Source organism: Acipenser ruthenus, chromosome 27 (assembly GCF_902713425.1).
Source record: "Acipenser ruthenus chromosome 27, fAciRut3.2 maternal haplotype, whole genome shotgun sequence".
NCBI classification, from domain to species: domain Eukaryota; kingdom Metazoa; phylum Chordata; class Actinopteri; order Acipenseriformes; family Acipenseridae; genus Acipenser; species Acipenser ruthenus.
Window position 1 is genome coordinate 4,863,990 of NC_081215.1, and position 13,880 is coordinate 4,877,869.

Sequence of the window (13,880 nt, forward strand, 5' to 3'; positions counted from 1 at the left end):
CAGTGGAGATGATTGGAAGCTTTGTTCTTCAGCATATCTGATCAGTGCATTTCCCCATCCCTTAACACAGCCCTCTCCTAATTCATAGCCACCTGACTGAAATACTGAAAGGCTTGTGTATAGCCAGGTCCATAACAATTTCAGATCTCAACGAGAGCCAACTATAATCCACGCGGGTTGTTTTTAGACAATAAAAATCAATTAAATGCAAAAGCAACCAGCAGATCTCATTAGTGGCATCACTTTGAGTGTTTTGTACACATGTATAACCCTTCCTTTCATCGGATACTGTATGCAAAGATAAACTTGTAGATCTTAATGCACAAGATTAAAAATTGCTCTACAGGTGGGAGAATGTCTTATTAAAATGTGTTACAACATCCTCATGTCTGAATACATTTGGAATGGTCTGAGAATCTCTTTTTCTGTATTGCCACATATCGCAGTTTTAGGGGGTCTAAAATGCAACTTTTGGGGCTTTTCTTACATGTTGACTTCCTGACACAAACAACACATTTCACGCCTTTTCTTTTTTGAAAACACTCTAATAAGATTTTTACAAAGATACCACCAAAATAGAACAACATGTATAATGATCTTGGCTTCTACATATTCCTGGACAGGGATCACATTAAAAAACAAAAAAAAGACATGATGTCCTTTTCAGGTTTAGAACTTTGAGAACACTTTTTAAATCATTCTTGGCCTTTCTCTGCTACAATTCAAATATCGTAGTTTGGGGGTATTAATTATGTTGTGCTAGTGGGTAATGTACTCGTCACCACTAAAAATGAAAACTCACTCTCAGTGTCTGGTCTTGTTAAATAAAGGAAATGAAAGACTGATTGAAGATGCTGTAGATCAGATGTTGCTATAAATATTTGAACTCTGTTTCTTCAGATCACTGCTACCACACAGGCATGCCTAACCACATCCCATCTCAGAGAAGATGAGCCATTAACAGCTAGGAAGTCATTAAACCCACAGCATTCAAGAGACTTCCTGACATTACGGTAATAGGATTCATAGAGGGATCTCATTCTCTCTGCAGTTCACGCAAGGAAAAAATATTAATATTTATGCTGCAGAAATGCAACAAAGCAAAAACGTGGCAGGTTTATGGATCAGGACTGAAACTAAACAGCAGGACTGGGCTGGGTTTTAATGAAGAGGTAGATTCTTTTTTTATTTGTAATTCACGTGAACCGTATCAGATTATTATGCAATCCATTTTCATAATAACCTGGATTACTGCGGTCTTCGAAAGCTTACCAATGGAAGAATTGTTTTCACAGCTGGACAAAATAGATGCTGTTTTGTGTTTTCTTTCTATCTGGAAGTGTAACTGTTAACATGTTTATATTATTGAATGCATTGCGTATCAAAAGGACGTTTTGAAACATGTATTTTACATGAATGAATTTACACAAGGAAAAAAGGGAATTACACAATATTTTAATTATAAAGAGAAATGTACAGCCAACTTAATAAAGCTGTCATTCCCTCACGGGTTTCTGCTGATAGAATACAAAAGCAAAGGCATTCAATATACTTTTAGTGTCATTTACTTGTTATACATGGTAAAGAAAATTGAAACTGTAGATATATTTTTAATAAAGCAGATAATGCATAACTGAATTAAAAATTCTGAATTAAATGTAAATTGTTCTGTACTTAACCCGATATTAACAAACGGTGTACTTTAGGAAAAATATTTAGTTTTTTTTGTATAATACAGTTTAAAATGAAACATTTCATTTTTTTTTGTATATTCTGGCACAGCAGCACCACCAATTGAAACAAAGGTACATTATAACCACAAAACGAAAGTAAACACCTTAATATTGTTATAATGCATACATTATTGCTTTTCTGTTAACACAAGTATTTAGTATAGGCTAGTAGTGAGTAGTATTGAAAAAAAAAAATTCACCCTCGCAGTATCACTTTTCCTTTGCAGATACAGTACTGCTTAATAGTGCAAACCCACAACACTCATGTTTGTAATTGTAATACACAACATAGTAAAAAGCCCCTAGTATATTAAAGAAAACATGCTTCCCCGTATCCTATTAACTGCAGTGTTCCATCTATTTCTTCATTCTGATCTGCACCATGCTTGCAGCAATAGCAAAATACAGTTTTGTCCACATTATAGACAGCATCAAACTACTGTGATTACTGGACGTGACAGTAAGCTACTCAATCACAACAGAATGGAAACTGTAAACATATACCTGGACGGACTACTCAAATTTCATTAAAGTGACAGGTGGTGTCACCGTTGTCAGAACCGATTTCCAGATGAACAGATTTGCTGCCAGCTGTTAGCAGCCAGTACAAGAGATAGATGCAGCTGAGCAGACATGCATGACATTATTTGAAGTCTCTATTAGTTTTTGATTCGGTTCTAGAATGATTTAGGGAAAACCTGAAAGCAGTTTACTGTGAGCTGGCATTGTCTGATCAAATACAGTGCAGTGACTATTCCCAGTCTGCTGTGCCACTGGTTGGTTCAAGAGGGATTTTAGAGAGGTTTCAGGTTGCTGTCCATTCCTATATGGTTATAATTCACTAGGTCAGTTTAAATTGGGTCCAAGTGCAGTGCATTTTGTTAGCGCTGACCATACTGATGACTGCAGTAAACGGATGCTTCTGTCCAGCTCTTGCATATAAGTTGTTCTGTGAATACATTGAGCAGCAAGTCTAAACTGAGCTTGTTGGCAGCAGGTTACTCTAAGTAATTTATTTGGACTGGTCCATGAGTGCAGTCTATTTTTTATCTTGTTAGCAGTGCAGTTTTTTGTCATTGAATGAACAGTGTAATCCACCCCAGTGTTAGTATCAGGTCCGAGCTTGTTAGCAGGTGTGCAGCCTGGCTGCCTGTAGGTCCTGAGTCCACAGCTGCTCTGCCAGTCCGTTGAGGAGGGGTGCGATATCGGCCAGTCCAGCCCGGCCCGTCCCACCCCCTGCACTCTGGAAACAAAACACGGGCACAGCCCAGGCCTGCTGGAACTCTCTCAGCTCCCGTTCCGTCACGTCCGTGTGCATGAACTGGTCAAATCTGCAGCCCCAGTCAAGGAACTGCTCAACACAGCTACAGCATAACAGCCTGAACTGCTCCAAAGCCAACCAACAAATGGCTTGGGAACAAGAAAAGCCCATCCCTTGTTAGCACACCATTCACCCCTACTAATGGATCTAATTAAAAAAAATACTGTTTTATTAAATGTTGTGGGCTATTCCATGCATTTATAACTCTGTGTAAAAAAGTGCTTCCTACCTTCTGTTCCAAACTTACTTTTACTCAGCCTCCACGTACGCCCTCTTGTTCTGCTCTGTGCTAAATTAAGTAGAATGCATATTATACTACTTACACTGTACTGGCTAGTTGTAAGTTTAATCTTACAGATATGCTAAGACAGGATAAAAGGTTGTCCTTTTACTGTTCAATTTTACACTTGATATAGTTTAGTACATTTCATAGTTTACTATTCTGTGCATTAGACTAGAAAGCTACATTTGTGTACAAAGGTACCCGACTTCCCCTCCTCTTGAAATCTCCTTCCCCTATTCCACACTCAGATCTAGACAGGTTCCTGTTATACTAACAGACAGTTGTTGACCTAATCTTAAAGGGTTATAATTAAACACATCCCTTTTCCCAGGTCACCTGCTCATCTGGAATCTTCATGAAGGATACTTGGTGCCCACCACCAGCTTGACATTGCTGCCTGCTGACTCAGAGATGCGGGTGATCTGATTGGACAGGTCATCGAAGGAGGAGCGGTCAGTAAAGGAAAACAGGTGCAGAACCGCATCCGTCTGATCTCTGCAAGCCTGGGAGAGACACAGGGGTGACTGGGGCTCGCAGGCTGAATGCAACATGTGCTGCAGCTTAAATACTTTTAAGGCGGGAGCAAAATATTTATTCAAAGCAAAACATATCATGAAACCAAAAAGTGGAAGGGAAAGATAACCATTGAGGTTGAAAGGGATATAAAAAGTTGGAGAAAAGGGGGTAGGGGGAAGAGAACTGCACATCGACCACACAGCTGCTAAGGTAATACAAACCAAAGCTATTTCATACATAGAAACTGCAGAATACAAAAATATGCATACAGGGAGCAGGTGGTCAAACTTCCGAAGTGCATTCTCTCCACAGTCCCAGAGCTGGAAGCGGAACAGCAGGACTCGCCCGTTGTCTCTCAGCTTCACCGGCCAGTAAACAACAGTTGTCTGGATCCCTGGGAACAGGAGCAGATACAATCTCAGTTTCGAAACCGTTGGTATGAATTCAAGTTCTAACACGGCTCATTTAAGTTTTGACTTTTAACAAAATAATCCTGCATTCGAGATCAAGTTATCATATTATACATCAAAACAAAAGTAGTTCATCAGCACCAATACAGTGATCCTGTTCACATTTGACACTGTATAAACCTATTACATTGTTATTTTATTCTCTCATTACACCACTAATACCTTTAACTTAGAAGACACAAGCTGAATGACAGTTTTAAAAAAGTCATCCATAACTGTAATCGTAATGCAAGAATAGTAAGTGAATCTAGAAAAATATTTTTTTCAATGTCAAGTAATAGCAATGAGTTTTCCTTTTTTTGTGTGTGTTTTGTTTTAGAAAACTGTAACCCGAGTACATGTATAAATTATTCTCTGTGGGGTAAAATATTGCCACACCCTACCCACTCACCAGTGGTCTCATAATGCATGCTGGGGACCTCCAGCCCAGCAAGTTTGGCCACCAGGGCTGATTTCCCCACTCCGCTCTTCCCAGAGACAAAGACCTTGTAGCTGACAGTGTCAGCAGCCGCCTGCAGTGGCAGGACAGGAGCCTGCAGCAGACCTGCCAAGCAAATCAACATGGTCATCCTCATCTTACAAATAACAGATGGGGAAAAATACTGTGTTCGGCCTGGCTCTTCTTACCAAAGTGCTTTCTCCGGTTTCTGTGCATGATGCTGTTGAAGTAGTCCCTGCTCTCTGGTGATCGTTGCCAGTCTGACAGCACCAGAGAGCCAGGTCTGGGGTGACGGGCCATCTCTCTGTCCCACACCTGCCCCTAATCCATGACTGCCACTAGATTCACAAACATAAGGGTGGGAAAATGAAGACACACAGCTTTGTTACAGTTTACATACACCTAGGCACTGATAAAGACTACTAATCAAAACGTCAGATTTTATCGTAGGCATTACTGAAAACAAAGTTAATTCACAATACAGAAATTACACAGGAGCAATGCAAAGTATATACTCCATTACCGTATTTTATTGTTCACCTTTAAAAACCTGAACATTTTCAAAAAGCATACAAAGCTGCCGGTATTGTATTTGTATTTGAAAGTCGTTGCTGTAAAATAACACAGCCAGCACCTTTGTGTTTACTTTGCACGTCATGACTCGCGTGTTGTGACAGCGTATGAGTGATGACCTGTATTTGGATTTAAACGTTACATATTTTTAACGTAAATAAAACACATCATCTAATTCGAACGAAACGAAAAGCGCAGTAATTAGCTTTGCAGTGGTGGCTTCGCTCTTAAGCCCAATTCGCACGGAGCTAAAAACCACCACATAAACAGATGGTTTCGGATTTTTCACCAACTGTGAAATGCAGTCCCGTGCGAACCGTCCATTAATTTTTATCCCAGATAACACTAAAATAAAACCATGCTCATACAATACCTAAAGCCTACGGCAACCGTTTAAAAAATGTGTTAACAGCAGTTCCTAAATATAAGATTTTTTTTTCTTTAGAATGTGAACTAGCATGGATTTCTAGCGCCCAAACATAACTTCTGCATTTTGCAGCGCCAGTTCCTCTGTGGGTGACGTCTTCACTGCGCGCCGTTCTTTCTGGCATCTCCATGTTGCTATGGGGAGAGAAAGCGACGGTTTGGCGGAAACCAGATACAATATAATGGAACACGATTTTTTTTAAATGGGAGTACACATACAATACAGAATAGCTTTGGCAACAGGCTACAGTTAAGGAGATGGAGGATGAGCATGTTTTTCATTTTAAATACGTATTTCTTAATAGTTTGTATGTTGTCAATCGCACTGGGATGGAAAGTTAATCGTATTGCATTACTTTGGCCACACATCAACGCAGCAATGCTGACTGGTAAAGTTATTTTCTAAAACAAATATAAAATAGCATAAATGAGTAAGTCATGTCTAATGTAACTGCCACGATTCATAAAAATGCTTTTGTATCCTTATACCTGGACGAGTAATTCCGGTTCTTGCCAGTCCCACCTCCCTCGCATCAGATCTATGTTATTGTATACAAAATATAGGGGATGGGGAGAAATCAGACACGAGCCAACTTAAATTTTATTAAAAAGTTAATTTATTAATGTTTTTATTTAACATATAAAAACGTGCTATGTACACACAGTATTCTGCAAAAAAAAAAAAAAAAACATTGATTATTGTATTACGAGTCCATGAAGGTGCATGCCCAGTTCTGTCCAGAATTGGGTGTGGGCTCAAAGAGAGCGGGCAATGTGTTGAGAAGGAAGGTTTCTCAGCGGTAACGATGCGATTGCTCTCAAGGATAGCGGTGTTCTGAATTACTGCTCTGCTTCTGGAAAACAGAGGGACATTAAAAAGGGAGGTTATTTATAAAGACAGACCACCTCATTAATCCACTAAAAAACTAAAATTAACTAAAAAACAAAACAACCTTATCAAGATCATCTTCCCCACTGGCAAGATAGTACTTTTTTTTATTGTTTTAAGGAACCACAATAATCAAAGTAAACATGTCTCAACACACTTTCATCACCATCATCTAAATACTAGGCTACCTGAATCAGGGGGTGAAATTGCAGCAATCCACTGCTCCTTTTCTTAAAAACAAAAACAGGATTTGTCATTCATAAAATCAAAACCACTTATTTACAGTTGCTATTCAAGCCATTTAGAATAACTTCAAATAAAATATCGTAAGTCAAATCTTTTGTTTATATTCATTTATATATATTTTTTTAAATATAAAAAGGAAATCAGGAAGGAGGGAGACTGTTAAATTGCAGGTTTTTGAAGCTCAGAAGCCCACATTGTTGCACAGCAGCATGGAAGAGACAGGAAACGCCTCTTACTTGCTGTGAGCCTGCAGGATGAGAGCGCTGGCCGAGCCTGCGTGGTTTTCAGTGAGATGTAGAAGAAAGGTTTCACTGGGCAGTCCCAGGGATTTCGCTGTCAGCCTCTCCGCCTTCACACTGCTATTCTGGGCGTAGTCCAGGACACTGAACCGCCCCTCCCTTGACCAGGCAGGAGAGGAGGAGGAACAGTTACAGCAGTTCACAAAAGAAACACAGACAGCAAGACCAAGAAAGAAATCCAAACTTGCTTCCAAAAAAACATTGTACCAAACAAAGCAAATGTAGGGTTCTACCTTCGACCCAATATCAGGGAAGCTGGTGGGTCCCCTTACTGTGCTCACAGACCCACTTTTAGCATTTCCATAATTTGTTCCAATAACCATAGTATTTTGCAAGAGCACTAAAAGCTATTACATATCTGTTTTGATACAAGTCTTTTCTGTTGTATATAACTTGTTTTTTGCAAACAATATCCAGGCATAGGGACAGGGGAGGGTGGTTCAATGTGCTTACTCCTTTTTCCCGGATATCAGCAGCAGGTCGTTGAAGAGATGGAGCTGCACCAGTTTCATGGCGATTTTGATTCTGGAGCCCCCACTGGCTTCCTCCACGATGACCTGGAGCAGCTCCCCCTGACGCACCAGACAGCCCCCTAGTGATCAATGGGATGGACTGCAGGAAACAAGGCCGGGTCAACTGCATACTATATAACCACAAGCAGAATGCCATGTAGTGCAAATATATGTAGAACCTTCTGTATTAAATAAATTTAAGGATTTTCTAGAAACATCTCAAGCTTGTAGAGATATTGCTACTTGATAAAGGATTAAATAGTAATTATGCATGCATGCATGTATGTATGTATGTATGTATGTATGTATGTATGTATGTATGCATGCAAAGTGTAATTATGCCAACCCAGTAGCAATATATACATTGTTAAATTTATTCAGTACACTCAAATGACAACACATGTCATCTGGTGACTTAAATTCTAATTTTAAAATCATTATTGCTGCAGAAGTGCAGTACAAACAGATGCTAATAAAAGTGTGCATGTTTCCAGAGGACTAGCATACAACCTGCTGCACATACAAATTTGGTTCAGTGGTACTAAAAGAGGGTAGCTAGTTGAGAGGATGGTTTGAGAATACCTTGACTTTGCGAAACACTGTTTGCTGTTCAAGGAGCACCAGCTCCTCCGTCTGCTTCATCCTTCTGACTTTGTCATTGCACTCTGACACAATCTAATGAGGGAAAGGAATGGAGTCAGGACAGACAGACACAGTGATCAGTGAAAATCGGACTGACTGACGCTGCTCATCTCCTATCTCACCCACAGCCCTGATAGCCTGCTTGAGTGATGGGATTACCGGTGACTCAGGATCAGACAACTTCAGGATGTTCTGAAAGACAAGAGCCAGAGTCCACCACCAGAAAGCAGTGGTTAGCAAGGAGACATGGTAAAGTAGAAATCACAGCACAGTACACAGAGTAAGGCACTTGCCAAAGTGGTTGTCCACTTAGCCAAGTAGCTTTTTGATTGAGTGTTTTGCAGTCCTGAAATAAATCACCTTGCAGATCAAATTAAACTAAATGGGTGGTTTAAATGGGTGGTTTAAATGGGGGGGTGGGGGGGGGGGGGGGGCCTTACTGATAGCTTTGTTAAACTTTCCTAGACTGTTAACATTTCAGAAGTGTCCTGAATAATCATACCAAAGCGCAATGCTTTGTAACCACGGCCTTGGAGACTCGTTTTACACCATGATCTCCTCCAAAACCACACAAACACTCAATAGTTGTACATCTGATTGTACTAAAATAAACTTAAACTGAAAACACAGTTCAACAGACAAAGGCTTTGCTCGAAATATTTATTATTGAACAGTTCCTTTTAGTATTTCCAAAAGTGAATCTGTATAGTCCCTTTGCTTAATGGAAAGCAAAAATGATCTCACTACAACAAGAAATTAATACTTGACAAGCATCTACAAAGATTTAAATAAAGACGACAGATCTGTGCAGTGTTGACGGGTGGACTCCCCACATAGCAGTTTGATCCATTCCAGTTTTTACTACGAGTTTAATTACACACATCTGAGCTTGATGCCTATAGATTGTGGCTTATCAAGCTCTTCCTAAAACCTGGAATGGGTGAAACTGCGATGCAACAGGAGTCTTATTTCCATGCCTGTGATGATGTCCTTACCTCCAGGACGATCTTGAGCCGAGTGATTCTCTGGAAGGGCAGCACCAGGAAGGACTTGAGTGGCTGCCTCTGACACACAGGCAGCTCCTCCAGCCTCCTCACCACCGTCACAAACTTGATGTTCTCCCGCCTGGGACCACAACACGAGACCATTACAGCAACAGCGGAGGGCATCGGCAGTGGGGGTTTATGGGGAATGGTACTGGCTGAAAGGTTTGTCATTTACTTGTGCCTTTATTAAGGGCTTCCTTTTACATGCTTTAAATAAACATTGGCTGGGGGATAGACAGACTATTTGCATACCTGAAGACCTTCAATAATATCAAATTGGTGCTGCACGAACCAAATATTCGGATCAAGCTCCCCACAGGGGAGGATCATTGGTGTTGACTGGGCTAAAGCACCAATCCAAGTTAAGAAAGCTGTTTGGATTTGTGTGGATTGCTGTTCTCCTGAGAGCAAGAAAAGCAGCAATCAGAAGTCCAAGTACCTGTTTCTTAACTTGTTTCACTTTGAATGGTAAATTATCCAAGTCAACACCAATGACCCTCACCTGATCGTTGGCACCCGATTTCTGTGCAGAGGTCATCCAAATAATCACTCTGTGCAGCACTAATATCAATTCTCATAAAGCCCTCTCCACTGAAGTCGATCCCAGAGTGATCCATTACACTGCAAGCAGGGAGCAGGCTGAAAGGCAGTGGGGTCTTACAGCAGACGCTGGGCCAGGGCCTCCTGGTACATCTGGTTGGTGACGTAGGGGATGTAGACCCTCCTGAAGGCCTCGCTGTGCTTCAGGACCAGATCGCCGAGGTCTGTCATGAGCAAGCTCTCCTCCAGGCGCTGCTCCAGGTCCAGCAGGAAGCTGCAATTCAACGAGCGATTCAACTGGATCCACCCAGACACACAGGTATAACCCACACAGAGTGAAATCTCATACCATTACCAGAAAGTCTCAGAGCTGAAGGTGTATCAGTGTTTTCTTCTACTTAGAAATTGAGCCGTCTTTGAAAATCTGGCTTTGCACCAAAACTGAAATAAATGACCATCCCCTATATCCAGTCTGCTGTATGTAAACCATAATATTTTAAAGACGTGAGTCACTATTTGTTTTTCACCTATTCAGATTCCTACATGGGGGGATACTTCTTGCCTTACTGCAGTGGGGGAAAAATTGAAACCATATCAATTGGTAGATCCTGATTCATCCAGGCCATGATATGGGAATGCTCACAAATGTGGGCAATTCATCAGTGGGTGTACTGATCGTTCTCTCATCAGGGTACTGTACCTCTCACTGACATCCCGCACTTCCAGCAGTTTGGAGAAGAGGGTGTGTCTCTCCATGGAGTGCAGGGTCATAGCCAGCTCCCGCGAGCCCAGGAAGTTACTGACCACCACCGTTAAGCTCTTGAGGTAGGAGGCCTCTGAGGTGATCACTTCAAACATGGCCTGGGAACGCAGGAATTCAAAATCACCTTCCACAACCACAACGAAAGGGTCGAAATACAGCAGTGTGAAAGCGGCATTGGAGAGCTGGCCGTACCTCCTGTAGCCGTCTCTGCTGCAGGGAGAGCTGGGTCAGCAGGCCACGGCTCTGCACCTCCGGCAGGTCCTGCCAACAGGAGAAGCTCGAGTCCTTGCGGGTCTGACTGGGGGAGAGCAGGCCAGACAGAGAGGCACCCAGCCAGCACACACTGCTCTGAGACTCCTTCATGTAGGTCAGCCAGTAATCCTGGTACAGGGGCTCTGTAGGGGCAAGAAAAAGAAATAAATCTGATTAATTTTATCGTTATCAAGCAGAGTGTAATCTGGTTCCATTACACACATTTAATATGCCTCTGCTTAATTCCTATTAAAAAAGGAAATCCTTTTATTCTTTAAGAAAATATCTATATTTACAATAGCTGCACAATATTAATGAAGTCACCCATTGATATTAAAGAAGCGATCCACGACCGAAATGAGCATTATTCAGGCAAGCCTGTGACGAACACTACAGCTCTACAAAGGACTCACGTGCATTGATGTACTTAAACTCCTTCCTGATCCGCTCCTCAAGCAGCTCCAGTTCCATTGAAAGGAACGTCTCATCCCTGAAAGAAAGCAGTCATGGAAGTGTTATCCTGGGTGTAGGACTATTAGAAATTTCTAAGCATGCAAGATATATGTGCTCGCAGAATAACTGGATCTGCTGAACTCAGATTCTCAACTAGGTTTACTACTGAGCTACAAACACCCCATGCTGTCCTGACTGACCAGGCATCTGGTGGGGTCAATCCAGAGTCCTGGTCAGGGCTCAAACCTTCAGCAGAGTCCCGCTGGCGTGAGAGAGAGGCTTGAGACGGACAGAGACGGGTCTCGGACCAGTCCCGGTCAGCAGCGACGGACACCAGGGCAGCACAGATCCCTCCAGGAAGCTCCGTGGTCATGTCTGCTGGAAAGATGTGCACTATAGCTAGTCAGGGATAGGAACTTTCCTTACAGGGTGGAAAATTGCAGTGAGCAAATATTTCAATGGCAAAACATTGTTAAACCAAGACTGCAGATGATATTGCTTAATTACTTGATTTGAGTCTAGTTAGAAACTCAATGCAGAGTCTTGGATTTCAGGACTACCCTTGTTTAGGTATTGTATTGAAATGACTAGGGCCTGAATCAAATCAACGTTAATGGCACTGTCATATCTATACTTTATGATGGCTATGGCAAGCAGGCCTCCTACTAAATGTACTCCCAGTGCACTCATCACAGCTTGAATTAGTCCCACAGAGTCTGTAGGTTTACTAAAAGGAGTTTTTCAAGCAGCTATAAAATGGAGGAAGAAATTATTTAACAGGGATCTGAGTGCACAAACACCTGATCAAGTGAATTATGAGGTGTCCCAAAACCCAGTACTGAGAGCAGGACTAGTGTGGTATTCAAACCCCGACGAACCAGGCTTCTTGGCCCTGAAGGAGGGTAGGCCTGGTTTGGGTTCTCCCTTAACCTTCTGGCCGCCCTCATCCTGTCCCCTGGCCAACTCCTCCCCTGAGGCGTGGCGCTTCACTGCCCCATGGCGTTGGGGTGTGTCCGAGAAGGTCTGTTTCTTACAGAACAGGTCCATCGCTGCTGGGAAACACCAACACTACATTTACTACTGTAGGCATTCAAGCATGTATTTAATGTGGAGGGCTACTTCAAAATCACAGGCTGATAAAATCTCTCCTCGGATCGGTTGTAAGACATAAGAAAGCTTTTTATGTCTTACATAAAAGGCTCAGGCGCGTGCCTTTCTGACACTAACTGTGGGATCCATTTTAAATTCCATCACAGTTATCCTTATAGCAGCTTTTAAGAAGTACCCAACAACAATATAAACAGTGATCAAGTATCCTGATGGGTTTGGACATTATCATTTAAAACATTGCTGTTATTTATAAACACTGAGAAATTTCAACAGGAACACAGAAGAAACGCCTTAAAGTCCAACTTTAAACAATTTTTTTTTTTTTTTTTTAACCTCCACACTTTCCAAGTAAATATTTAGCTAAATCTAATATATTACAGGACCTATCAAATACCTTTTTTTAAAACAGAACTTGAGCAAAAAGACACATTGCACAAAGTATCCTCAAGATATGCATGAGGTTCTGAGGCAATACCCAATGCCATTCAATTGAATTTTTTAAACATTTTTAAATTATGCTGAATTACATTAAAATAGATTGCTTTTTGTGCTGAAATGATTTTTATTTTATTTATTTATTATTTATTTTTTACTGAGACTGTAAAAGATAAAATAAAACACACACATATTGTGTCTATCTATCTATCTACCCCATTAAAGCAATAATAATAATAATAATAATAATAATAATAATAATAATAATAATAATAATAATCTAAATAGCAAACGCGGTAGTTTATATATTAATACTATACCTTTATTGTTTTGTATATAGATGTGAATCTGTTTTTCTTCACTTTTTAAAGAGCACAATAGACGTTAGCGAAGACACGTAAATATATCAGTCTCAGTTTTGAGAGTAGGGACCTATATTAAATATACACCGTCCTGACACTTGATCGCAACACGAAGCCACCGGTCGTCAGCTCTTCTGATTTGATGAGCGTTCAAAAGAATACAAAAAGAAAGCACCGCACCAGTCGTACCTCACGACTGTTGTTAAGGTAGAAAAACGAGTCTTCCCTTCCCCCTGAGATTAAAAACTTCTGCCCAGGTGTACTCAATTAGACTTTACTTACGATAATTAAGAAAAGTGATAATTAGAAAAGTGATGCCGCTGCAAGAAATTCTGGAAAAAAAAAAAAATATATATATATATATATATATATATATATATATATATATATATATATATATATATATATATATATACGCACAACACGCATATTATGAAGGTTCCTGACTTTTAAATGAAAGTCCAATGTGTTAGGAAGTTACATACCACATTTTAGCCCAATTGAACAAAACATAACAAAAATAATTAGATTAAAAATAATGAAATGTCTTTCAGAACATAAATACAACTG

The 13,880-nt window shown here is 40.7% G+C and overlaps 2 protein-coding genes across 5 annotated transcripts; both read right to left on the reverse strand.

Annotated features, from left to right (window-relative positions):
* Nucleotides 1-1,439: 1,439 nt before the first annotated feature.
* LOC117425950 (ciliogenesis and planar polarity effector 2-like) lies at nt 1,440-6,285 on the reverse strand. 3 transcript variants are annotated; one of them, XM_059002440.1, is made up of 6 exons: nt 6,251-6,285; nt 4,951-5,100; nt 4,715-4,867; nt 4,123-4,247; nt 3,704-3,840; nt 1,440-3,064 (listed from the first exon to the last, which is right to left on the reverse strand). In XM_059002440.1, the coding sequence occupies exons 2-6, from the start codon at nt 5,060-5,062 to the stop codon at nt 2,860-2,862; spliced, it is 732 nt and encodes a 243-aa protein (XP_058858423.1). In that variant the 5' UTR covers nt 5,063-5,100; nt 6,251-6,285; the 3' UTR covers nt 1,440-2,859. The 3 variants fall into 3 exon arrangements, with proteins under 3 accessions (XP_058858423.1, XP_034761032.2, XP_058858424.1); XM_034905141.2 differs by lacking the exon at nt 6,251-6,285 and adding an exon at nt 5,709-5,876; XM_059002441.1 differs by lacking the exon at nt 6,251-6,285 and adding an exon at nt 5,286-5,699.
* Nucleotides 6,286-6,355: 70 nt separating this feature from the next.
* Nucleotides 6,356-13,501, reverse strand: LOC131701901 (rho guanine nucleotide exchange factor 19-like). Of its 2 annotated transcripts, XM_059002616.1 has the most exons (14): nt 13,269-13,501; nt 12,282-12,452; nt 11,604-11,781; nt 11,364-11,440; nt 10,891-11,093; nt 10,636-10,796; nt 10,057-10,209; nt 9,345-9,474; nt 8,472-8,541; nt 8,290-8,382; nt 7,649-7,807; nt 7,133-7,294; nt 6,839-6,880; nt 6,356-6,615 (listed from the first exon to the last, which is right to left on the reverse strand). In XM_059002616.1, exons 2-10 carry the CDS (start codon nt 12,448-12,450, stop codon nt 8,363-8,365), a joined length of 1,161 nt encoding a protein of 386 aa, XP_058858599.1. In that variant the 5' UTR covers nt 12,451-12,452; nt 13,269-13,501; the 3' UTR covers nt 6,356-6,615; nt 6,839-6,880; nt 7,133-7,294; nt 7,649-7,807; nt 8,290-8,362. The 2 variants fall into 2 exon arrangements, with proteins under 2 accessions (XP_058858599.1, XP_058858600.1); XM_059002617.1 differs by lacking the exon at nt 6,839-6,880.
* Nucleotides 13,502-13,880: the final 379 nt, after the last annotated feature.